Here is a 27426-nt window from a genome sequence, read left to right as displayed (position 1 = left end):
GGGCACTAGAGTCTGTAGGTAACCAGATACTATAAGAGGAACAAGAAAAGTGGGGCAAGGTTGGGGGGGGATATACAAGATGGCAGTCCCTTTGGCAAACCTTCGCTTTTTTCTATGTCGATGAAATATTCTGTGATCTTTATACCATTGTATTAGAAACAGAGTCATGATGTTTCATAAGTTAAATGTCTGATTCCATGTGCTGTCATGTGGCGTGCCTTGTCATGACTGACAGTGACACGTTTATGCTCTGGATTGGGGAATCGCAGTTTGATGTTGGGATGGGATGTGTTCCCCGCTTAGGGCCCCCAGGACAACGCGGCCATCTGCTTTAAGGGTGAGGTGATAGGGGCAGCTCTTATATTGCCATCTCTACCCCTCTGGGCTGCCCATTAGCCTTTGCAGGAGTCAGCCTGACAGGTCTGGGTGCCCTTCAGAAGAGCCCAGGACTTTCACAATATGTAGCCAGGCATCTCCATGTTTCTTCAACAGACTATTGAAGTTGGTCACATACCCTATTGTCTTAGAACCACTTTCTTGGGCTTGGGCAAATCCCTAGTGCTGGAAAACAATCCCTGGAATCAAGAGATCATTCTTGTCCAGACTGCCACTGGTCTGTTCTTGAACAAGTCTTTTTCTTACCTGGAGCTGGTTTCCTTACTTGGGATATCATGAGCTTTATGATTTCTAAGACCAGCTATATGTGAATTGCTCTCGAAGGTACAAATGTGTTTTCGTAGGTTGGAAGAAAACCAGAAACTATTTTCTAGGAATCAAGTGTTTTAAGAAATTGCAATTTTACAACATATTTTCATTATAAAAGTTAAAGTATTAGGTAGTCTTGTAGAACGATTCAGGACCATTTTGCTCTTGTCTAGAATTCAACCTGTGATCTCCATCTTCTAAATCTGACAGACATTTTCTGAGCACTAATTCTATACAAGGCACCAGGGCTGAGCACTGCATTTAGGATGCAGTCATTTACAGGCAAATAAGTCTTCTTGGTCCCCTGCTCCCAGGAACCATAGTCAACCTGTTTCCTTCTCTGTATGTTCGGACACCTTGGCTAAAGTCAACGGTACCTACGTTGGAATCCATGACTTTAATTCCTGGCTATCCTTTACCATTTAGAGCCTAAACATCTCCAGGCTGGTAGACATCACTGACACAGCTCTATTGCTCCCATGGGACAAAATTGCTCCTTCAACCTGCCTGAGTGCAGGAGCAGTGATTTGTGTGGCCAATATGCCAGACCTCCTGACGTATCAAGAAAAAGCCAGAAGTCAAGATTGTAGGTAAACCCCTACAGGGTTATATTTAAGCACAGAAAGACAGGAAGGCAAAGGAGCCTCATGAACTAAGAAACGCCATGGAAAGGTCTATCGCTTCCCTTCCCTTTCAGACAAAGACAGCTGACAAAGATGCCCCCGACACTGGGATGTTGGTTTCTCATTAAAGAAGGAAAAAAAGAAAAAAAAATACAAGAATTTAACATTATAGAGTTCTACAGAAGTAGTATAATGTAAAGAAAATAGTGAAAAAGAAAAGAAACAGAAAAGAAACAGCGAAAAGAAAAAGTTCTGCTATCATATGAAAAAGAATCATGCCATACCAAGTAACCAAGTAAGGTGGCCAACCAGTAGAGACAAAACTCATTTCCTTCTCATTCTGAGGGCTGCCCTAGGATGGGTGTGTGTGTGTGTGTGTGTGTGTGTGTGTGTGTGTGTGTGCGTACCATGGCTTGGGGCAAACTGGGATGCCTGTCTTTTCTAAAGGTCATTAGCAAATGGATTCTACTTGGATACAACCAATCGTTGCCCTGCAGAAATTTTTAAAATGTTGGCAACCACTTTAAGACATTCTTTTTAAAGACATGACCTGGCCCTAACAAAGCACGTTTCAGTCACTAATTTGCAACCTCTTCTAGAGCATTTTTCAGAACTTTGTGTATTCAATTCATGATGAGAAGGAAGGAGCAAGTGCAATTCAAGATGAGTTTCTTTGCCAGTGAAGAAACTCCAGACAGAAACCAGAGCAGGCAGAGACTCTTACAGCCCTGCCTCCACCCCACTTCAGGTTTCCTGCGCAAAGTGTACAATCTACTTAGTGTGCTGTGTTCACGTGGCTCTTTCCAAAAATACCTGCATCCAACCAGGCAATCCTGGATTTGGACAGGCAGCTCTGTTTAGTTTGCTTTCAAATGTTTTCCTCTCAATATTCCACTCAGAAAATGTCTAAACTGAGTGGGAAATCCAGTTGAGTTGGGTATATGGAAGGATCTCTTCAATGCTGAATCTGCCCTAAATATCCATGGTAAGGAAAAAAAAAGTTTAATAATAAATTATTCAAATGTACATTCATTCTTGAAACATTTTAAGGATGTTTACATTGAAACCAGATGCCTGCTCCACAGACAGCCCCCATTTCTGTTGATTTTACAGCTCTCCTGTTCACTTCACTTTTCTCAGTGGGATCTTTGTTTCACTCACAAGTAGAAAGAATGTTTCTTTTGTTTGCTTTCCTTTGCCATCAGTGCCGCCGCCTCTGGAGGGAACTCTGGTGGTGCTGTGATTTGGCCAGCAACCCTCTGATTTCACTCCTGGAAGTCACATGCACACGTGATGGTAAATCGTTTCTGATGCACCACGTGCTTGGGCTTTTCGTAGAGCCCTTTTCCTCTGTGTGGTTGGAATTTTGCAGCAGTTTAAGCAACAGTTAGCAAATGCTCCCAAATAAAGTTGAGTCAATTTAGGAAACCAATCTCCTAGAGCAAGAAGAAGCTAGGATTTCTAGGGAATTTCTGGCCCTTCGAAAATGTCATCTGAACCTAAAGCTTTTATTTCTAATCTGGGCTGAATCCATGGCCAAGCAAAGAGCTGGAAGATGTATTTGTTCAAATGCCTGCAGCTATTGGCCTGGGGGAGTAAGGTGAGAGGAGCTATTCCCAAGGGTGCCCTGGTCTTTCTTAATCAGTTGGCAGTTTCTCCAGAAAGGAGGAACATCTAAGAAAAAGGTAAATGGTAAAAAAATCACGAAGCAAACTTTCCCACTCCCTTTTTTATTTGGCCTGGTGCATCCATTTATTTATCCAAAAAGATATTTATTTAGCATCTACTACATATTACCAGGCTCTAGGCTAGGGACTGTGAGACAGCAGTGAATATCTCCTGGTGGGGGTGACAGAAGAGCCCAGAAAATTATAATGTGGCAAATAATATGGAGAGAAACACATGGGATAATGGTAGACCAGGGAAAGGCAGTCAATGTAGATTAGGTAGAATAAAGGTAGAGTTGAGAGAAGACTTCCAGAAGGAAGTCAAGCCTGAAGTGACCATGAGTAGGAACTAGCTGGACCAGGGCTTCTGAAACCTTCCCGTGCATGGGAATCATCTGGGGATCTTGTTATACTGAAGATACTGATTCTGGAGGTCTGGAGCAGAGCCTGAGATTCTGGATTTCTAATATATCTGATTGCTTCTCATCAGCCTATGAAGAGCTTTCTCACTGTCTCTTACAGTGGAGTAGTGTTCTCTGGTATGATGTATAAAAACCCGTTTAACCCAATGAGGGGCATTCATTTGCTATTACATACAGAACTGCAGTGAATAACGTGGTACAAATCATTTTGCACATGGATGATCTATAGGATAAAATTCGTGGAAGTGGAATTGCTCAGTCAGAATCATTGTGATTTGTAATTTTAATAGACATTGCCAAGTGCTTCTCCACAAAGTTTGTCCCAGCAGTAGCTGATTTTCCTACACCCTCATTAACACTGTGTTAACAAACTTGGTAAACTTTTTTTTACCTGCCCAATGAGTACAAAATAGTGCAGCTTTAATTTGCTTTTCTCTTAGTATGAGTGAGTTTAAGCATCTTTTCGTATGTTTCAAGGCTAGTTGTATTATCTCTTCTATGAACTGTCTATTCATTTACTTTGCTCATTTTTTTTTACCAGACTGTTGATCTTGTCTCAGTGATTCAGAGGCGTGTATATTAAGAGAAGTAACCATTTCATTAATTACATTGAAATTGAACATCTTTTCATATGATTAAGAGTCACTGTGTTTCCTCTCCTGAACTGTCTGTTTACATAGTTTTCCCCACCCACTTTTTTCTTTTGGATTATTGATCTTTTTTTTCTTGATTTATAGAGTCACTTGTGAGTCATAGAATCTAAATTTTTGGACCCCATTCCAACCTCTTACACCTGGTCATGATGTCTCCTCTAATGACATTCTACTTTTCTTCATTTCATTGAATGGAAGAACATTTATAAGTGGACATGTAAAAACAATTTCCTAAAGACCACAAACTCAGAAAACATTGCCTCAAAACCGTGATTGTTTTTTAAGGGGCAAGATAATGTGAATCATTTCATCTCTGGCAAATATATTACAATATACAAACTTTTAGAAGAATAATCAAACATAGTAAAATTTGCAAGCATTTTATAGACAGAGGCTGGAGTCTAAGATATTCATCATTGGTAGAGAAAAAAAACAAAAAAAAACCCAGTGATTAATTGCACACTTCAGGCCCGGTTTAAATGCAACCTCTTCTGTAAAGTATGCCTTGGTGTCCCTGGATGGATGTTTCTCTTGCCTCAGAATTCCCGGAGAACTTTGTACCTCTCTTAGGAGGAGTATCAGTGTCTGTCTTTATTATAGTTATTTTGTACAAGAGTATTCCCAGGAGCACCGCTCATTTCCTGTACTGATCATAGATTTTTTTCTTAAAGGAAACCTTGAAGGTCCCAAGCCACAGTCTTCTTTTTTCAAGGTCAGGTTTGTTGAGATATAAATTACATACAGTAGAATGCATCCTTTTCAAGGGTGCGGTTCAATGAGTGCTGACAAATATATACAGGTGTGCAATCACCTGCAAAACCAAGATACAGAACATTTCCGTCATCACAAATTGTTCATTCCCTTGGATCCCTTTGTCATCAGTTCCCTCTCCGCATCCTCAGCCTCTGTCAGTCAGTGATCTGGTTTCTGTCCTTATAGTTTTGCCCTTTCCAGAAGGTCACCTAAAAGGAATCATCCATTCTGTAGCTTTTTGTGTCTGGCTACTTTTACTCTAAGCCACAGTATTTTGCAGTTAAACATAGAGAAAACAGTTTCCTCATTGCTTTGTGGAATTTAGGCTAAGTAGGCCTGCTCACCAAAATCATGCCAGTGGTTAGGCAATGGCCACAAGGCAGGAGCAAAGAGGAAGGGAGAGAGACAGAAACACAAACAGTTAATATTTATTATAATATTCTTTACTGCTTAGAAAATGTTACTTTGGATCACTTCCTGTGTGCCCACTGTTTTGTGTAATCCACATGACAATCTTATAAATTGTTATCATTTCCATTCTGCAGATGAGGACACAGGTTCAGATTGTTTAAGTGGCTTGTCCCCATACAGAACCCTAGTAAGTGGAATACTGGTATTGAACTGAGCTCTGATTTGAAAGACTTTGTTTTGTGGATTCCTCTGGGCTCCCTTTTCCCCAAAGTCTAATAAGGGAGAGTTAACAAAAAGACCTGTAAGCCCCAGAAGGAGTTTCTCTCTTCATTCTTCCTGAAACTCATTCACTAGAAGCCCAGAAACTAGCACTGTGCCCACCATATAGCAGGTGCTCATTAAATATTGTTAAACGAACCAATGAAAGAGGAATCTACCTTTCTGATCCTTCCAGTGCAAATGCACTGAACTTTCCTTCCCACTAGCTCACTGGTTACATCCAACGGTTACATTTTTCTTATTTTAATAAGTTTCCTTTTTTTTTTTTTACTCAAAGGAAAATGCAAGTTATCTCTCAATCCCTGTGATTTTGTGTCATCACAACACATGGATTGAGTGAGTGTGAGCAAGTTCCAGCTATCCCCTTTTGGATTGTCTGTCATTTGAATGAAGGTTTATGTTTATTAAAGACCACTCCAGAGGCGCTAGTCAGTTAATCATTACTTACTATGTTCTATAGCTAGGCCATGAGGAGTAAAAGTCAACCCTAAGTAAAGTGAACTTAATATGAATACCTAGAAACAATTTTAATAAATATTTAATATCTTTGATATATTTGAATACAAAATAGGCTATATATAAAATAGTATTGAAATGAAAGGAAAATCTAATCTTAGGGTGTGTTAAGATGCTGGCAAACCAGCACGGTACATGGCAAATTTCTTCCCAGATAAGATGATTGCTTTTCTAAGAAAAATCTGAATGTCTGAAAGCAGATGAAAATGTCAGGATGATGATCATATCACTTTGTAGAATGTTGTGAAATGATGTCTAAGAACAGAGATAAACAATGTAAAACATGGTATTCTATCATATAAACTTGTGTGCTTCCCAAAGGGGGTTCCAAATTATTTCAGAGAACTCTGGGAAGTTTCTCAGCCTTTGAATTTCTCGTTATTTCTTTACATAATTATGTCTCCGAAATGGTTCCACTTTTGGCAATGAACTTTGGTCAGTGGAAGTGTAGTGGCATCTGGGTTGTAGGTCTAAGTTTCTATTGTTTTAATTTAAAATATTTGTCTTTTTAATATCCTGGACCTTTCCAGTGAAATTTTATCCTAGAGTATAATAAAAGACCATTTTAAAACTAGACGTGTGGAACGGTGCTAATACCCACCTTTAAATTAATCCATCAGTTATGCTCACTGGCAGATTTGCCATCCCAGACCCACAGAGGGAATTGTAGGAGCTGGCAATTTCTTGAAATAGCAATGTACACATCTGTATGGCGATAACACAGCACACTCTGCTTTATCATTGCAGCCCAGGCTAATGTAATCCACTCACTGTGGACCAGAAAAAAACCTAAGTTATATAAAGGAGCAAAAAGTATTTTTGCATGCTTTTTTTTTTGGTCTCAGCCTTGGGCTGAGAGAATGGGAAATTTTTAAAAGGGAAAGAGGAAAACAGCGTAGAGGAAGTATGTAACCTTTTCCCTTGGAAGACATGGTTTTCCTCCCAGCCCTTCACCTGGTTGCTTTGCCTCCTCGTTTTACAAGGAGATGGGGACAGCGGGAGGAAAGAGGCAGGGATGCTGAGAGCAGAAACCAGAATAAACATGATGATTCTAGGGTCAGGAGAAGAGTGCCGGGTTAGAGCTCAAAGATGTAAGAACAGCCAGGACTGAAAGTGAGAAAAGGAGGTAGTGAGACCACTGTCCAGGGAACTGACAAGAGTAGAGCCATTTTAAGGACATGTATGGGGAGAGCCAAGGAGGACTCCTTGAGAACCAGGTGCAAAGAGCAGGACTAGAGAGTTGGACAGGTGAGCGCATCCCGGGGGGTGGTGTGGCGTGGAAAACAGTGGCTGATGTAAACTAGGGTTAGGGCACCGCAGCACGTGAAATCCAGGAGGTTTGATTCCTCCTGCCACCCTCCAGATGCCTGGTGAGTTGCCAGGTCCTGGTAATTCTCCCCACCTACTCAAGTCTGCTCCTTCATCTCCATCTCTCTGACATTAGACCAGGGAGCTGAAAGCACAGGCTCTGCTCCCAGACTGCCTGCGTGAAAAACCTGCTCAGCCACCTCCTGGTTTTGTAACCCTGGGTAAATGACTAAACATCCCCCTGCCTCAGTGTTTTCATCTGATAGATGGGAATGATGATAATATACTTACCTTATGGAATGTGGGGTTTGCTAAATGAACCACACCTATGCAGTACTTCATGGGGTGCCTGGCATAGAGTCAGTAGTCAATGTTAGTTGCTGTATTAGTTTCCTAGGGCAAATGTAACGAATTACCACAAACTGGCAGGGGAGGGGGGGGTGGCAGGGCTTAAAACAACAGAAATGTATTATCTCATGGTGCTGGAAGTCAGAGTCTGCAATCAAGGTGTCAGCAGGGTTGGTTCCTTCTGGAGGCTCTGAGGGAGAATCTGTCCCATGCATCTCTCCTAGGTTCTGGTCACTGCCGGAATCCTTGGTGTTCCTTGTCTTGTAGCTGCCTAACTCCAGTCTCTGCCTCTGTCTTCACATAGCCTTCCCCTCTGGGTCTGTGTGTCTCAAATCTCCTTCTCCTTTCTCTTATAAAGACACCAGTCATTGGGGTTAGGGCCCACCCTCAATCCAGGATGCCGTCATAGCAAGATCCTTAAGTTAACTGCATCTGCAAAGACTCTATTTCCAAATAAGGTCATTTTAACAAGTACCGAAGATTAGAACTTGGACATATCTTTCAGGGACTGTTCAACCCATTACAGTTGTCATAACCATTATTTTCAATTAAGGAGCTTCTCATCTCTTTTCTAGACTCTGAAAATAGTCTCTGTGCCTCCAGGGAGACTCCCTTACTCAACAATCTGTTCTCAATAAGGAGCCCCAGTGATCTTTCCAAAGTGACTTCCCTGCTTCCCCCTTCAGTGGCTCCCCTCACCTGCAGGAGGACATGTGATGTGCTGAGCAGAGCTGTGACCTGGTTCCTGCCTCATCTCAGCAGTGCCATCTCTGACTTTCCTCCATCTTGCACATCCTTTTCAAAACGGGGTGGCTTCTAGCGCCCCAAACACACGGCACTCTCTTGTGCCTCCTGACCCTTGCACAGCCTCTCCCCTCTCCCTATGGACCATCCTCTTCCCTAGTGAGGGCCTATGCATCCTTTGAAATTCAGTTTTCATTTTCTCTCCTCTGGGAAGCCTTCCTGGACCCTCCTCTGGCAGCATCCCCAGACACCCGGAATTGGCTTCCTCCTCTTTACCCCCAGTGCATCTTGGATTTGTCCCTGTCACCAAACGTTATTGTTTTGTAAAAGTGTGTTAATGTTTCTGTTGCTCCTTGAGGATTGTGCCTTACTCAACTCTACCACAATGCCAGGACAGTAAAGGAAGGTGTTGAATAATGGATGGATGGATGGATGGATGGACAGTTGGATATATAAACAGATGAATGAATGGGTAGATGGTTGGATGTATAGATAGATAAATGAATGGGTGGATGAATCACTGGGAGGATAGATGGATGGATGGATGGATGGATGGATGGCTAACAACTGGGAAAAGGAAAACTCTGAGTCAGGGATCATGGGGAACCACAGGGTGAAACCTGGAATAAACCTGGCACCGTCTGTGGCTAGAAGATCTGACCAGTGTAGTGTAAATTATGAACAGCTTTGTGTATAAACATACCAGTACGTGATACCCAAATTTGCTGAGCAAATTCATCATAGCTCCCCCAGAGTACTCATTCTTCTCAACTTCCAAAGTCCTAAATTAAAGAAGCCCCTTCGGGAGCAAATAAAACGGGGTTCTCACATATTACACTTTAGTATGAAAAAGATTCACCTGGTACATAAGTTTAGAATGTGTGTCCCTAAGTCCCCACCCCCAGAGATTCTGATAAAGTCAGTCTGGGGCAGGCTCAGTGATTTGCGGAGAAGTTAAAAGTACAAATTTCGTCTCTGCCCTGTCTGCCCTCTGTGACCTTAGATGGTTTCTTAATTCTTCATCTCTGAAGTGGAGAAAATAATAGTGCCTCTTTGTAGGACTGTGATGAGTTAATATAGTGTTTGACATATGTAAGTTCTCAATAAGTTTACCTGCAATCTTTGCTATCATCATCATCAGTGAAACTCTAGATCAGCGGCTCTTAATCCCAGCTGCATAATAAAACTTGAAAACAAACCCTAATATAGTTGGGCTGGAGTGGGTCCCCAGGGATGGGTATTACTTTAGAGCAGCCCGGGTCTAATGTGCTGTCACAGTGGAGACCCAGCAGGCCCTAGATCGATCGGTGCTTCTCAAACTTCAATCTGCCCACAGATCACCGGGGGATCTTATAAAAATGCAGATTTGGATTCAGTAGGTTTCAGGCCAGCGAGAAGCTGCATTTCAACCTTGATATGGATGTTGCTGTCCACAGACCACACAAGGAGTAGCGAGGATTTGGAATACAACCTGAGGCCAAGCAGACAAGACCCGCAGCTTGGTCGGCGGTTTGATGCCAACACAGGGACCGATTATGACGGAGGCCATGTGGTTCTTGGTTATACCCAGGTCTGTCACATCCTAGTGCCACACTCTTCCCGGAAGCTCCCCCATCCCTCCCTAACTCAGCCAAACCCTGGGAGGAGAGGCAGGATGGCTCTCTCTGATTTCCTTGATAAGATGTGTCAAATGAACATTCATTATAGTCCCAGGGGTCCTTTCAGAGGCATTTAAGGAAATACTGCACATTTAGCACTTAGCTCTTCAGATTATGGAGTTCAGGGTCATCATTTTGCTCATAGAAGGGCCATCTGTATGTGTCTAAACTGCTGAGCCAGTTACCCCGCCGAGTGAGGATACTATTGCGGCCTCTGTTTTTGGCACAGACGTCTTGAGGGGTTTTCCAATCGTCGGTAAATGCCGAAGTCCCTGGCTCTCAGTCCCTGGCCCAGGTGTAATGACTCAGAGGCCTACAGTCAAACCAGGTGAAGGAGGGGGTGGGAAGTTAAAACCCGAGCCGGCTAACAGGCAGAGGATGTTAGTTCTCCAAGACTGCATCTGCATCTTCTTGCAGACTCATTGTGATTTCCTCAAAGCAGCCCTCTCCAAGGTTTCAGTCGTAGGCAGAGGCCCTCGCTGCCTGAGTGTACGAGGTGGGACTCACAGCATCGGGAAATCACGCTGATGAAGGCAAAGCTGAGAGCATCTTCATTTACTGTGCATGTAGTTAACGCTACATCATCCTTTCACTGCATGTTGATTAGGCAAAACTCTGAGTCAAGTATCTGATTGCAAAGACTCTTAATTTTATATGACAAAACTATCCTTTAGATTTTCATTTCATATTTTATGATTCCTAAGACCTGGAGTCAACACTAATTACATTTTTACAAGACATGCATTATTTATCATCTTCATTACCAGAATAATAAAAACCAACACAAACCTCCCCATGTACCCCGTAAGGTAGATATTATTAACCTGAGTTCACCTAAGATGAAATTGACGCAAGTGAAGTACCTCACCCAGGGTCCCCTATCTAATAAATATGGAGCTGGTCTTTGAACCCAGAGCATCCTAGCACCGATGCTCTTAACCACGGCACTCAACACCTTTTGTAGGAAAGCTGCCACTCAGCATTTGTGAGAGCACTTCTTACCTGCCAGGCGCAGGGCTCGACATGGATTGTCTCCTATTGCCCTCAAAACACCCATATGGGTCAGGCACTATTGATTTCATTTTCTGATCGAGGGAGTTGATCTAAGAGAAATGATGTAATTTCCCCAAGTTTACACTCTACCTTGTAAGCACTAGAGCTGGGGGTTGAGCCCAAGGGGTCCGTGTCCCCTCTCTTTAGCTGATATTGGATTCTTGTCCCCTGCCAACCCTCTCCCCCAGCCCTGGAGTGAAGGATTCCTGGATCTGGCCAGGCACTGGGTCCATCAGTACCCACCTGTGCCCACTCTGCCAAAGTCCCTTTGGCCATGTAAGGTGACACATTCACAGGCTCCAGGGATCAGGGCGTGGACATCTTTGAGACCATCATTCTGTCTAGCATGATCACACCATTCCATCGTTCTCTCACATGAATCCTGCATGGTCCTCCATCTGATTTCCTGCTCACATCTTCCCTCCCTCATCTGGGCAGTCAGAGTGATTTTTTGAAGGTGCAAATACATCCCTTCACAGCTTGTCTAAACCCTCCCAAGGCCATGATCTGACCGGGCCACTCTTTGGCCTCTTTTCCCACTACTCAGCCCCTCGCCCCCCTGCCACCATCACACTGGTCTCCTGGCTGCTACTCCAGTGGATGCTGAGTACGCTCACGGTGCAGAGCTTCCTGTGTGCTGCTCCCTCGGCCCCGGACACAATTCCCTTAATATTTGCATAGCTCTGTCACTCACTCTGTATTCAGGTCTCTCTGATGGAGTGTCGCTCCTTCATCCCCACGCCACTCTCTCCCCTTAGGGTGCTTTTCTTCAGAACATTTCTGAAGTTAGATTGTAGATTTTCCTTCTTTTTTTTTTTTTTTTTTTTTGCGGGATGTGGGCCTCTCACTGTTGTGGCCTCTCCTGTTGCGGAGCACAGGCTCCAGACGCGCAGACTCAGCGCCATGGCTCACGGGCCCAGCCGCCCCGCGGCATGTGGTATCCTCTCGGACCGGGGCACGAACCCGTGTCCCCTGCATCAGCAGGCGGACTCCCAACCGCTGCTCCACCAGGGAAGCCCTAGATTTTCCTACTTTTAATGTCCCTCTCCCTTCCCTGGAATGGAAATGCAAAAATGCAGCTGCTTTGTCCTGTTCTCTGCTGATCCCCAGCACTTGGGATGATGCTTAGTGTGAAGTGTGTGCCCAATATGTATTCAGGGCAGGAAGGAAGGAAGAAAGGAAGGAAGGAAGGAAAGGGAGGGAGGGAGGGAGGGAGGGAGGGAGAATGGAAGGAAACAAGGGATGAAGGGAGGGAGAGAAATAAAGAAAGGAATGATGGAAGAAGTTGGCTTAGCTCTCTGGCCCTTTTATTGTTGTTATCTAAGGTCTTAACCCTCAGAGAGGATAATATTCAAAAGAAAATAAATCACTTTCACCTCTTTCAAATGCGTTTTATTTATGCAGATAAATCCTCCCAACATTTAAATAGTCCCACACAGATACAGGCTTCCAACAGCATGAGCAGGTTACCTGATATTATTACATCTGCCACTTAGAGCTGTGTGACTGGAAGCTCTCTGTGTCTCAGTGTCCTTATCTGTGAAATGGGTATAATAATAATGCTGCCCTCATAGGGCTGTTGTGAGGATTACACCTGTTAATGTTTGCAAAGCACTTAGAAGGGATCCAGGGACAGAGTAAGCATCACATCAGTGTTTATTAAAGATAAAAACCAAAAAAACTTACACTCAAACTGTTCTCTCCAATACTCTTCAGACCTTTATTTAATTGAGAAAGAAACTTGGAAACTTTCAGCTTTTTCTTAACTCAATTTCTTTCTGCTTTATTATAACTTGGGAAAATACTAGTTTGTACTCCTATGAAAGTAAAATGGCAAAAGAGTATCTTTGCCCATTTTTTTCCACCAGTGGTGATATTCTTACCAAATAAATGTTTTCTCTATGGACTAGGGCTGTTACAACGTTTTCTAAATACTAGGATTATCAAACTTAGGACTTCATTTACTCAGAGGGTTAAGTGTGAAATCTCCAGGCTGCTCCAAAGTCCAAGTTCATCCTGAAAGACATTATCCTTTGCCTGGCTTTCCACGGGGGTGGGGGTTTGAAACCTGACACCTCTTTGTCGGTTGCCTCATTAGGTCACCACCTTGGAAAGGCTGCTTCCCCCTTATTAAGGAAAAGCCAGCTCCATTTGTTTTGGCTCCCAGCAACCTAACAGAGTCTTTATAATTCAGCAAAGGTCTGTTTTCCTTGGAAGCTGGAGAGGCCAGTGGTTTGGGATCAAGCTGGAATTCTCACTGGAAGTTCCAAAATGGAAGTCAAATGACTTCAGCTGGCAGTGGTAGAGGCAGGAATGCGGGGCAGGCCTTTGGAAAGTGGATTTTGAATATTGGAGGCTACTCATAAGATGCCTGATGGGATAGAGCCTCACACAGTTTGACGGTGATGTGGACAAGCCATTTTATTATTCTGTTCAAACTCCGGGTTCTGATATCTGGGGGGTTTTTTTGTTTTTGTTTTGTTTTGTTTTGTTTAATTGTTTCCACGTAGAATAGAAAACAGTTTCAGCCTAATCCTGGGAAGCAAGAATGGATTGATAAGATCCTTACTGTATACAGATGCAAGACAGGTCCCTTCTGGGGGAGACCAGTGAGGGTCACTCTAGAAGGACTAACTGCTGGATAGGCCTTGGTCTGAGGAAGCTTTGGGTTGGGAGAAACACTGTAGAGGTAGCTCACGCCCAGGAAGGGGGTTCATTGGCGCCTGTGCCTTTTCTCTGCCAGAAACTATGAAAGAGAACTAAGGTAGGGCAGCTGTCAGTGTGAAGAGGGGGCAGCCTGGGCAGCCATTGGCAAGGTCCCTGTTGGGGGCAGGAGGTGACAGGGCTGAGCAGGAAAGACCCAGACTTCCGGTCTCTTGCATTAATAACCAGGTTGAGCTTCCTGGCTCATAAATCAACTCTCTCCTGTCTCTCTCAACTCCTCTGATATTCTAGGTTCCAGAGAAGATTTTTTTTTTTTAAACAGAGGTGCATGGGTCTTCTAAGAGTGTCCATGGAAGAATTCAAGAGGTTCCACAAAGCTCAGGAATTGTAGACAAAATGTTGTAGGCATGTGCATTGCCCTTAAGTCCATAGTTTTTACCAGATTCTCACAAGGACTCTGTGATCTGCCCTCCTGCAAAGCTTAGATCACTGTTCTACGTGGTAGCATAAATCACCCCGTAGAACACTTTGCACTTTTGTCTCCTTCAGTCTCTCGTGATAAGAATTTGGCAAAGCCAAAATGTTACAAAAAGGTTTGCACAGCATCAAAAGACCTTGGAGAGCAAACTCTAGAGGCAAGAAGCAAGAGTCAGGAGTATTCATGAGTAAGTGCTGGTCTAGTCTGAGGACCATATCTGACACACCTGGGGTCTTAGCTCGGGCTCCTGTAACAAATTACCATAAATTGGGCAGCTTAAACAACAAACATTTTTTCTTACAGTTCTGGAGGCTGGAAGTCCAAGATCAGGGTATGGACAGATTGGGTTGCTAGTGTGGGCCCTCTTCCTGGTTTGCAGATGGCTGTCTGCTTGCTGTGTCCTCATATGGAGGAAGGAGAGAGAAAAGCAAGCTCTCTACTGCCTCTTCTTTACTCCCATCATGAGGGCTCCATTCTCATGACCTAATTGCCTACTAAGGCCCCATCTCCATCACACTGGAGATGTGGGTTTCCACGTTTGAATGGGAAGGGGTACAAACATGCAGTCCATAGCACCCAGTGATGGGCCAACAAGTGACTCAGGAGCCTTCACTAGGACACAGGCACGTCTAGGCAGAAACACATCCAGAATGATACTGATATTGATGAATAAATGAGATTATGGTCATGATTATAAAAGAGTATTCATTGACCACCTTCAATATGTCAGGAGTTACATACATGATGAATATATTATTTCACTTGATTGTCACAAGAATCTTGTAAAATGGATACTGATATCTTTCTCATTTTACAGACAGAGTAACTTAAGCTTAGAGAAGCAAATTTCTTAAGGTCATTAAGTGGTAGAGTTGAGATTTAAGGTCCAGTTTGTCCAATCCATGCTTCCTGCCAACCTAAGTAGCTTTGTTACATGCAAACAACCATCATGGTGGCTTGTGGGACGCTGATGTATCTGAGATCTCCTTCAGGGCTCTGACTTTATGATTTTTGAGTTAATTGAGAGAGCGACAAGTTAAGTAAATAATTTGTAAGTCACACACTATGTTAGAAATTGGGAGGGATAACCACTTTTCCTTCCCAAAGGGACCACCATGCATACCCTGAGGGGGTGGGATTTCTGGAATGCTGTAGAGTTAACAAGAGGGGACTTGGAAAGTTAGAAAAGGGAGGGGGAGGCTGCATTCCAGGCATAGCTCGTGGTATGAGAAAGCACCAAATTTGGAATGGGACAAACAGATGAAGGTGTCAGGTTCTCCGGGGAGGAGTATGGGGACTGGAGACTAAAAACAGGGTAAAGCTCTGGCAAGATGCTATGGCTCCTTCTGAGCTTGAAACAAAGGAGAACCATCCCAGAACCCTGGGGGCCTCCCCTCCCCCATCCCAACAAAGGGGAGTTCCGTTTGACAAGGGGACCGAGCCCCAGAGGGAAATGGACTGCCTGTCTATAGCGGGAGATCTTCAGTTCTAGCAGAGAGCTCTCTGGTCACAGGAAAAGCTATCTCGATTGTGATGGCTTGTCCACTTGCAAAAGATGGTGTCACAAGGGCTTGACTTAGGGAAGAGTGAAAGGTGAGGAACTATAGAGGAGGAAAGAAAGGAACTGAGTGGGAAGAGGGGACATCATGAAGAACTGACGGCAGACACCTGGGTCCCAGCGCAGGCATCAACAATCTGACATCCAGATGTGGTGCACAGCATTTAATCCAACCCAGGTCCTAGAAGGCAACAACCCCTCTGTCCTCCACGCCCACCCCAGGAACGCTGTCCCCAGAGAGAAAACAACGGGAGTGACATCAGTACAGAAGGCAAGCTCAACTGTGCCTCAGAAGTGGCCCTGCCAGCTGCTTTTCCCCAGGGGACAGACACTGCTCTCACTGTGGAGGCCTGGAGAGCAGCTGAGTGTCCATTTCCCAAAGGGTTGAGCCAGACTTGGGAGCTCATGGGAGTCAGGGAACTGCTATCTCTAATACCTGATCTAATGTCTTGTTCGTGCTCACGCCCTCCTCAGCAGAACACAACACACCTTCCTTTGTCAAGTCAGCACAGGCTCCATCCTTGGGGCCTCCCAGAGGGGCTGCCCACACCCCACCCCCCTCAGCGCTCCTGGCTCCCAGTCAAGCAGACGCCTCTGCGTCAACTCTTTTTCCATCCCCACCTCCCCAAGTACGCCTTTCCCTCTAGTGGTATAAACTTAGCTCTGAATGAATGTAGAAAGGAGGGCACATTCATGTAAACACGGACCAGGTAGCTTTCCAATCGAAGTTTGACACACACACAGATGGCAGAAAAGATCCAAGTTTCTCTGCTTCCTTCTCTCCTGCTTCTCTCTGCTGCTTCCACTGCATCCTGGGACCCCACACCCTATCCTGCATTTAGCGAAGCTAATTAAATATGTAGATCAGGAAGTGCAACGGTTTGACTGGGTAAAGCAGAAATCACTTGAGTAACTGAGGAACATTGAGGAGGCAAAGAGACCCCAGGGTGGCGTTGGGCATTTTCGTTTATTGGTTTGATTGTCTTAGAAACCCATCAGACATCTGGAAGCCTCTTTTGTCTTATGTGCTAGCTGAGTCTTCTCCTGGTAGGCCGAGTCTGTGGCTGCTACAGAATTTCTCAGTCTTAGAAACATCACCTCACCCCAGCCCCTGCCTCCACCCCACTGCCCAGTCCTTTTGTCCCTGAGTTCCTAACCTTGAAGGCATCCCTTTCACTGTAGTCCTTCGCACTCTGAGAGCATTTATAGTTAGTTCTCAAAACACCTTCTCACTCATGGGTTCCTTTCATCCTTACAAGAACTTTGTGGGGTTAGTTAGCTATCTCTGTGCCCAGTGTACAAATAGAAAACCTCAGCTCAGAGCAGTTAAGTTGCTTGTCTGAGGTCACACAGTAAGTTGGCAGAGTTAGGATTAGGACCTAGGGTTGAGATTTTGTCTGGTGCTCTTTCCACTCTATCTTGAGCTGCTTTGAGGAAAGGCTGTCTGTCTACGAGGTCCCAGCTGGGAGGGTTACACTTGGTAAGGAGAAATTTTTTTTGGTGTAGGTTTTTTATTGTTAAATATTGTTTTGTTTTGAAGGGAACAATTCGGTGGCATTTATCACATTCACAGTGTTGCGCAAGCACCACCTCTGTCTGGTTCCAGCACATCCTTATTGCCCCAAAGGAGAGCCTGTCCCACTCATCAGTCACTCTCCATGTCCCCTCCTCTTCCCCTGAGAATACCAGATTACTTCTGTGTCCATGGATTTGCCGTCCGTGGACATTTCATATAAATGGAATCAAGAAAATGTGACCTTTGTGACTGTTTTCCCTCAATAGGCATCATGTCCTCAGGGTTCATCCACATTTTAGCAGATGTCAGAGCAGATGTCAGATGTTCCTCTTTATGGCTGAGTAATATTCCATTGGAGAATGAGAGTGGCTTTTATGGGTTCAAATAGAAGTGACAACATGTACATCCCATTCTTTTTTTTACTGAAGTATAGTTCATTTACAATGTTGTGTTTCAGGGGTACAGCAAAGCGATTCAGATATATTTATTCTTTTTCAGATTCTTTTCCACTATAGGTTACTACAAGATATTGAGTATAGTTCCCTGTGCTATACAGTAGGTCCTTGTCGTTTATCTACTTTATATATAGTAGTGTGTATCTGTTAATCCCAAACTCCTAATGTATCCTCCTTCCCCCCTTTCCCCTTTGGTAACCATAAATTTGTTTTCTACGTCTGTGAGTCTGTTTCTATTTTGTAAGTAAGTTCATTGTATCTTTTTTTTTAGAATGCACACGTAAGTGATATCATATGATAGAGATCTGTCTGACTTACTTCACTTAGTATGATAATCTCTCGGTCCATCCATGTTGCTGCAAATGGCATTTTTCCATTCTTTTTTATGGCTGAGTAATACTCCATTGTACATGTACACCATGTCTTCTTTATCCATTCACCTGTTGATGGATACTTCAGTTGCTTCCAAGTCTTGGCTATTGTAAATTGTTTTGCTGTGAACATTAGGGTACATGTATCTTTTCTAATTAAAGTTTTCATCTTTTCTGGGTATATGCCCAGGAGTGGGATTGCTGGATCATATGGTAACTCTATTTTTAGTTTTTTAAGGAACCTCCATACTGCTCTTAGTAAGGAGCAGTTTTTGAGACCGACTGGCTATTACCTCTCAGTGAGACCAGCTCCAAGGGGCCAAACACAAGTTGGAGGATCCATTTTGCCAGCGTATGAGTGTATGGAGGGTGGGCAATGGGTTGGTATGCAGGATTGAAACCCTGAACACTCCAAAGGGCATCAGAAGGGCTCAGCAGCCATAGGTGGTAGGAGCTGAAGCTAGGCTTTCCCAGTTTCATTATTCATTCCCCAACCAGGAGGGCACACAGGATTTAACTGATAGTCTACTGTCCCTACACTGCCAAACCCACAGGAAATCTCTCTCTTGTTAGCAGTGCTGACTTGCAGAATGTGTACGGCATGATTGAATCATGGCTAACAATGAAAGTGTTGATGGCCCCACTGCAAAAAGGGATTCCAAGCTGACCAGGCACTTCATGGTCATTGTACTAAGGCAAGCTAGACTGGCCCCTAAGCTCTCTGGGAAGCCAGTGACCTGATTGTGTCTACCAGCATCAGATAACCAGACTGGCCTTCCCAAAGACTTTTCCACTTTGTAGCTAATTCACACCCAAACCTTGAATCCACTCCACCAAGGAGCACCTTTAATATGTGGGCATGTAGCTCTCTTCCAAAACACTCCACAATTAAGCTTTTCTTTCCATCTTTTCCTAGGACTTAATCTATGTCCTCTTAAGCATTCCCTTCTCATTCCTTCTTATTTATAAGCATTAAATTGACTTACTCCAAAAGATAAGGCTGTAGGTGTCTATGAATCATTCAAGGGGCAGCCTGGTAATGAAATTTCTAGACAATAAATGACACAGGGCAGAATCCTCCCTTTTAAAAGATGAAAAAAGAGAAGTACCTACTAATGTGGAAAACTTAAAGAATATTGATAGTTCACCCCTTTTCTTAAAAGAAAAAGCCTACATTGCAAAAAAAAAAAAGCATACATAAAAGGATAAATACAATCAAGTCACTCACTTGATTTGGTCTATGACAGTTTTAATGAAGAAGTAGTTGGGTTGTATAATCAGGACCTGCCATTTTTGGAGCCCCTACTATGGTCACTGTCAAGCATTTTCCATCTGCTATCTTGATTTCTTGCAATATCCTTATGAGGTTAGAGTTGTTATCCCCCATTAAGGATGAGGAAATTGAGCTAAAGGAATTCAAGTTTGTGCAGTTGGTGAGTCTGAGGGCTGGGATTCTAACTTGTCTTTACAGCTTCATGCCTTTTCTCTGTGCCATGCCCACCTCCCACCTCCTAGACCCACTTTTCAAAATTTTTATCAACATCTGAATATCCCAGCAAGGTGAATGTAGAATGACCCCTAACCATCCAGATCCAATTCCTGTATGCTCTCCTTATAGCCCCTGGTTTCTTCCAGCAATTCACAGTGTTGATCAACTGACATTGCCAAGGCTAGCCAAGAGAAAATGAGGCCATCAGATAGAAATTCTACCATTCATTTTTAGATGGATTTCTAGTTGCTCATTTTGAATCTTCTATGTAGAGAGCTTAGTCAATCTATACCTTAAGTGACATCCAGCCTAGTTTATTTCCCACACTGGCACCCTGTTTTCTAACTTCTTTCACTCTCTTGCACCATGGGGACTCTCTCTATGGATCTATCATATGAATCCCATTGAGAAAAACATCACATACTTGAAATCCCATCAACTTTCCCAAATTGTTCACAACCACGGGAGCCAAAAGGGCTCCAAGCACTGTTCCCCTCCTTTTGATCCTGTGCAGGCATCACATATGTTTCTAATGACCGTGTATTTTAAAAGATCCTAGGCAAAAGAGAGCTGATGCAAATACAAACATTTTGGAGGACCTGGCATTCTTTTAAAATTAGTTTTGTTAATGGAAAGCTTCAGGTTACTCTGAAGTTTCACACTCTTAGGTTCTGTTCAGCAAGACTTTAACTTTTACTCACTCAATGGGTCTTGGCAAGTCATTTCCCTCTCAGTTTACAGAGCTCCCGTTTTCCCCACAGGGGAGTAGGCTGTGATCATCTGTGGTTCTCAAAGGACTCACACCCTAAAATAGATTCTGCAGTTTTTATTACCAAAACATCTATTTCGCAAATCTAGCATTCTGTATTCTCTCAATAGAATGCTGTGCAATACAGCATCTATCAGAAAAACCATTAGACAATACGGGTAATGCTTATGCAACACGGTTTACTGTCCCAGCAAGAACTAGTGATTTGTTACACACATGATGCACCCATTGTACTAGATCTTTTGAGATTTCAAATGTGTGGAGGGCAAAGAGTCACCCATATTAACACTAGACTATGAATTCTTTGTAATACCAGGCCATAACCTAATGTCTAGTATAGAATAAAAGTTTATGAAAGAAATGGCATAATTTGGGTTATAAGTGTCTGTGTTTTTAATGGGTTAGATGACTTCAAAATGCTAAAATTTAGAGCTTTGAGGGGAGAAGTATTGGAAGAGGAGAAAATGTTTTCTCTCTGCTCTTCACGTGCCTTCCTGTTTCACTTAGGGTTCTTAGTCACAAGCAGCAGAAACTGATTCTAGTTGCTAGGAGCAGAGAAGGCATGAATCGAAAGTGTATTACGTAGCTGGCAGAATAGCTGGGAAGGCTGGAGAAGGAGGCCTGAGCAATGGGCAGGACCAAAGATGAGCAACCAGCCTGAAAGAGTTCTCTAATGCTATGTCTTCAAGGTCCTTGGCCAATGTACATGGCTAACTAAGCCCAGATTGCATGCCATGTCATAGCTTCTGAGGACCTGGGAAACAAATGTCTGGCATTTCCCGGCTTGCATGATGGGAAGTAGCTCTGAATCTCACAATGGCTCGTAATATGGGAATTCCCTAAAGACGGAAAGGGCTGCACAAATGGGGCAGCCAGAAAGAAAAAAAAATGTGAAGATTCTGCTACATTTCCCCCTGGACAAATCGCCAGGGTCCAGCATTCTGAATTTCTTCTCTCCTTTGACTTTTGGCCATCCCTGCTTTGACAGTCCTCAACACGGAGTAAACAGGAGCCCTGTATATCATGGGTCTCAGGCGGTTAAAAGCCACTGAGGAAGTAAATTGGTCATAAGTCTTCTGTCTACTCCTAGTAAGCCTAGTTAGTACGATGGTTCTAAATCCATCCCTAACTCTTACCTCACCCCATAGATATTTAATTTTGTACATGTATTCAGACAAATGTGACCCAGGAGATTCTGATGCATACTACTGACTGGGAAACGTGTCTTAATTGTTCCCATTTCTCACAGTTTCTTTACAAACCATTTCTATTTTTCTGAAGTCCCCTCCCACACCCCATCAGTCCCAACCAATGGCCCTTCCGTCAGCTGGGAAAACTAGGCTTCCAATATACGCTCCCTCAACTTCTCTCTCTTTCAAATAAAATGACTTCATCTTTACCCATTCCATCTTCTGTCCTACTTCATTTCCCCATCTTTCCAAGCCTACCTTGGCCACTAGTGCTCATCTGGATGCCCTCTGGTCTAATCTGAGACCTAATACTTACCTTCCCTTTGGACTGTGTCTTTGTTCTCACTTCCCTGATGCCTAATTCCCTTTGGCCCTGAAACATTCAAGTCTCACCTGATCTAACAACCCTTCAACTTGACTCTGCTTCCCATAGACCACCTTCCTGTTCCCCCCACCACCTTCATCTTTCACATCCAAACATCTGAAAGGAGTGGTTTGTACTCAAGGATGTTCCTTCCCCACCTCTCACTCATTCAAGTCTCTGTAATTGCTTACAGGCTCACCCACACACACACACACACACACAGCTCTCTCAATGTCACCCACGGCTTCCTGGCTGCCCAAGCCTCTTAGTCTGCATCTTTCTTGACCTCCCCAAACCACCTGACTCTGTTGAAAAACCCTTTCCTCCTGTTGTGGCTTTTCGTAGAAACATCCCTCTTGATTTTTCCTTCTAATCTTCAGATGATACTTCCTCAGCCTCCTTTCCTGGGCTTTCTCCTCTTCTCGTTCTGTTTTCTTACCCTGGCCATTCTTTCTTTAGCTATAACCACAATGTAGATGACACCCAGGTATGTGTCCCCGATCGTGATTCTTCTATCTTGAGATTCAAAGCTTTCCAACTGGTCACTTCCAAAAGATGCCTAAGCCTGTCTTCCACTCCATCTCACCTTCCATCATGCCTTTTAAAAATTTAGCATAGTAAAATATACATAACATAAAATTTACCATTTTAACCACTTTTAAGTATGCAGTTCAGTGACACTATGTGCATTCACATTGCTATGCTCTTCTAATTCCTTTTTAATATCTGTGTAACTGGAGGGGAAAGGACCACTTATTCATCACCGGGGGCTGCCCCACCTTCATATTACTGGCCGAGCCTGGTGCCTGGTGATTATAAACACGAGCTCTGGAGGGTCTGATCTAAGTTGAAATCCTAGCTCCATGACTCTGGCTGAGGCTTTCCACCTCTCTGGTCTCACTTCGCTCATCTTGTATTCTCTACTCTTGTTGGGTACGCAGTCACTCTGCCGAAGTACTAAAAGCTTTGTTTATTTGTGAGCTAACACTCCTCAAAAAACTTGTCCTCTGGAGCTGGCACTGCAAGTGAAGAGAAAATGAAGCATTTGAAGAAAGTGATGGGTCTTAGCCAGAAAGCAGAAGTTCTGGATATACTGGAGGGGGATGTCAAATCTGCTGTTGCCTTGGATTTACGACACAAACAGCTCCACCTACGCCTGTTATGAAAAGAAAGAGAAAACAATCAATCAGTGAAACTGTTTTGGTGACTGCTTCAGTCTTTGGGCAGAGTAGTAATTGCTCTTCAAGTGACAGGTGAAACCTCTCTGAATGTTGAGAAGGTGATTTAGTAGAAATTGCAAGAATTTGCCCAGGAAAGAGGTGATTTGGAGAAATTTGATGTGCCTACCTTTCAAAATGCCTTCTTAAGTTTTGCATTTATAGAGTCATCAAGGATCTAAAGAGGTCACATTTGTTTTTTCCCCCATGTTTATTTCATTTTATGGAGGAAAGTTTGCTTATGAATGTTGGGAATTCTAGCAGCCCCCTCCTGGAGGTGAAGACGTATTTTGTTTTTAGCTTTTTGTTTCTTTTTGGACTGGATCTTATCTTATCTACCTCTCATTTCCAGCCCAGGCCCTGGCATAAAAGATGCACTTTAGAACTGCCGCCTGTTTCAGTAAAGAAGAGGTGAAGTGTTTTGGTGACCAGATCCTACTTTTCCTTTCAGAGACTGAGTACAGAAGTAAAGATTCTGAGTTTCAGCCCAGGATGTCACAGGATAATGTTCAGAACAGATTGCCCTTTACAGAGCACCTTTGTACGCATACTTTATCTCATTCAGCACTGACAGACACTCCATTTTTTAGATGAGGAAACTGAGGTTCAGAGTGGTTAAGTGACTTGCCCGAGGCTTCACAGCTAATAAGTGATCAAGCCCATCCTAGCCGAGCACCTATAACTACAAACTCTCGGTTGTCTTTCTAACCCACATTTGGCCTCACAGAGGGATGGCCTGTGTTGAGCTACACCCTGCCCTTGGCCAACTTGACCGCTGAGGAGCCTGCCATTGAAGGCATGTGGATGAGGCAGTTGGAAATGTCCCCATGTGGAGTCGAAGCGTTTGGCAGGCAGGACGTGCTGGGGCCCCGCTTTCTGCCAGAGGCCCCTGGGCTGGCGTCTGCACGTCCCCAGTGAGCACGTGTCCACCTGGGCGCACCAACCGTGCGCCCTAGCGGCTCCCGGTGCGCCCCGGGTGCCAGCCCGCCCGCGCGCTGCCCGGCCGCGCCTTGGGGGCCTCCCCACTCCCCGCGGCTGCAGCCCCGGTGTCTCCCGCCCGGTTAGAGCAGCCCGGGGCTGCGGCCTCGGGTCCCCCACACCCCAGGGGCGGAGCGAGGCGCGGAGACGTCAGGGCGGAGGACGAGCGCTGGGCGAGCGCGCCCTCCCGGCTGCTGCCAGTGGCCCACGTCCCCGACTGGCGCGGCCGGCGGCGGGGAGATGCAGGGAGCGGCGGCGCTGGGGCGCAGCCAGGCGGCCGGGCGGGCGGGGGCCAGAGGCTGAGCCGGGCGAGCCAGCCGCGCACACAGCTCTGCCCGCCACCTCCGAAGCGAATCCCCGGACGTCCCTCGGCTCTCCCTGGGTTTCTAGCAAAGTCCCCCCGGGGTGTCCATCAATTTCCTTAGGTGACTACAGCGTGTGTTTTGTTTTTCTTTCTTCCTTCCCTCCCTGTGTGCCCTTCTCCAGGATGGCAGAGGCGGAATTGCACAAGGAAAGGCTGCAAGCCATAGCAGTAAGTCCACTTTCATTTTATTTTCTTGCTCTATTGTCTGGGATGGAAGAGGACCCCGAGTGCTTCGGGGCCATCGACATTCCAGCACAGTAGCCGCAGGACATGTGTTTTGGGGATAAAAGTCTGTCAAGGCTCAGCTACGCTGCTTTTTCCTTTATGGTCTGTAGATGGAAAGCCCCAGGGCGCGCTTTGGGCTGGGGATTTGAATGTGGAAGATTGGCTTAGAAATAAGATGCTTGCTACTGGGCTTTGGGGAAAGACTAAACAGGAGCATGAGGGGTGGGGGTGGGGGGGCGATTCCTGGAATATTACCACCCAGTGCTCAGTAATACTCTGACTTCAGACACTGGAGAATGGCGGGAACGGTCACCAGAACGGTGGCTGCCATCCACTCTGCGGAAGCTGTTGGTGTGCTAAGTGGAAAACCAGCAATCAGCTCCACTGCCAGCCACGCGGTAGAACCTCCTCCCTGAAAGCGGGAGTGTTCCTTTTCCCTGTTCTGTTTGATATTGACAAGGGCACTGGCGCAAGCCATCACCCTGGGTAGGGGGGGGGCGCGGGTGATCTGGGGACTTCTTAGAACAACTGGGTCCTGGAAATAATATTCCAAGAGAGCCTCCTTCTTCTAGGTGTGGATCATCTGAAAACCTATTTTCAGCATACAAAGGAGCAACCAGTTTTGGCAAAGTTTATGTGCACTCTCAGAAAAGTGTACCCATGTGCATCTTGGGTATAAAAGAGCTCGAAAGCTGCCTAAATTTGAGCAATCCTGCCACAGTGCTGCCAGTGATCCACAGATGTGGTATTTTTACTGGAGCCACCGCAGCTGGATTATATATTTCCTTTTCAGATGAGGGAATGATTACTGCTGCTATATGAAATAATAGCAATTAAAAGAGGTCTCTTAACATATTGGCATAAAAGAATCGCCAGACATTCTTTTACCTAAGTACTTTTTTTTTTTCTTTTGGGTCCAGGAGTTCTCTGGAAACACATGTAAATTTGTTGGAGAAATGGTGTGTAATGTTTTGGAAGCAAAGTATATTAAAGTGTTTTTAAAACCCTTTGGACGGATCCTTCACTGGGAAATGCATACAGACTCTTCTTTTTTAAAGAAGCGTTTGATGTGGTCTCTGTGGCTCTGAGATCCTCTTTATCAAAGTCTTCAAATCTTAAAATGTCTTGGAGACTTTACAGCTGAAGCGAGAGAGACTGTTGGCACTGTTGAATGCTATGGCTTTTTTGCCTGTTGGGCAATCTTTGAACTTGGTCCTCAGAACTCAGGAAGGCTTTTTTTTTTTTCTTTCCCTTTCCCTCTGAGTATGTGTATTTTGATGGTTAGTGAGGTTGTTTACGGTTTCTAGAGTTAGTGGCCCAGCAGTGTGGCCAGTATGTCATGAACTTGCTAAGAATGGAGATATTCCGTTCTTGGTGCCATGTCGCTGGTGGGTGCTTTATATAAACTGAATAATAGGCTGCTTTAACTGTCCATGAAGTGGCTGCTCCGGAGAAGGTTCAGTTGCTCCCATCGGAGGCCGCTGAAGGTTTCCAACAGTTGTCACATTCTCTGCCTTTGCATGACCAGCTTTACTGGATGCCTGAGGAACAGCTGAGCCTCATGAAAGGACTTGCTTTCTGAACGGGGAGCCAGTAGCAGCCTACACTTGGGCCACCCTTTTCCGAGTGGGGCTGGGTAGTCCCAGCAGAGGCTAAATGGACTTTCAAGAAAGATCTAGCCAGTCTGCTGGAATTCTCATGCCTGTTCAGTTGCGGAATTGAGTTTGTCCTGTACCTGGGAAGGTATTGATGATTCTCGTGAATGATTCGGCCTCAGTGAATATATCTGTTGTTATTAGTGCAGACTTTCTAACATCGAATTAACGGTGTGTGTGTGTGTGTGTGAGAGAGAGAGAGAGAGACAGACAGACAGACAGACAGAGAAAGAGAGAGAGAATTGAGAGATGGGGTGGAGGGGCTTGTGACCACATCAGTAAATAGTTCTGTGCCGTGCTTTGGTCTAATGCATACTCTCCAAATTTTGCAAACTTGCCTCTTTCTGCCACCTTCCTGGGGTTCTCAGGGGACCCTCAGGAGCTCACGAGGCTGCTGCCTGAGCCTAGCCCTCCTGAAGTCTCTCTGGAGATGTGAAGGAGGAAGAGAATGATTCTTTTGTTTGTTTGTTTTTTGTTATTGGTTATCTATTTTATACATAGTAGTGTATATATGTCAATCCCAATCTCCCAGTTCATCCCCCCCGCCACCCCGCTTCCCCCCAGGAGGAAGAGAACGATTCTTTATCTCTTCACCAACTTGGCTCCTCTCCAAGAGGAAGAGCAGATAGCTGGAGATTCTAATCTGTAGACTCTTGGGTACTCTTTAGTCTGGACCTTGGTTCCTTCACCTGTAAAGGGGGCTCATGAGTTCTACCTCAGGGGCTGGCTGTAAGGTTTAGATATGGTGCAGGTGAAGGACCTGGCATGCAGGGGCCAGTAGATGGTCTTGAGCTAGGGCCCCCAATTCCTGTCTACACTGCTGCCTTGTCCTGTGAGGGTGAGAGGCAACATCTCTGAAACAGAAAGAGTCTAAATAGCCTTCTTTATCCTTTCCTTTACTCGACTGAAGGCCAGAGCTCAGCCCAGTGTCAATTTCGCTAGCTCCTCAGACCAGGTGCAGAGATGTGACTGGAGGATCCATCCATCCAGTCA

At 44.7% G+C, this 27426-nt stretch overlaps 1 protein-coding gene across 7 annotated transcripts in view; it reads left to right on the top strand.

Annotated features, from left to right (window-relative positions):
* Positions 1-27426, top strand: part of PALM2AKAP2 (PALM2 and AKAP2 fusion) — a gene marked incomplete at its 3' end in the record, with an annotated part of 497367 nt that overhangs the window by 117639 nt on the left and 352302 nt on the right. For all 7 annotated transcript variants that reach the window (XM_082655999.1, XM_082656001.1, XM_082655998.1 and 4 more), the window contains exon 2: positions 24676-24721. In XM_082655999.1, coding sequence (XP_082512125.1) covers positions 24676-24721 — 46 coding nt within the window. The remainder of the gene's footprint in view (positions 1-24675; positions 24722-27426) is intronic.

The sequence above is a fragment of the Grampus griseus genome (genome assembly GCF_964374135.1).
Source record: "Grampus griseus genome assembly, chromosome: 6".
In the NCBI taxonomy this organism is placed as follows: Eukaryota; Metazoa; Chordata; class Mammalia; order Artiodactyla; family Delphinidae; genus Grampus; species Grampus griseus.
The sequence above is the reverse complement of the archived record's forward strand: the minus strand, read 5'-3'. Positions and strand labels throughout refer to the sequence as shown.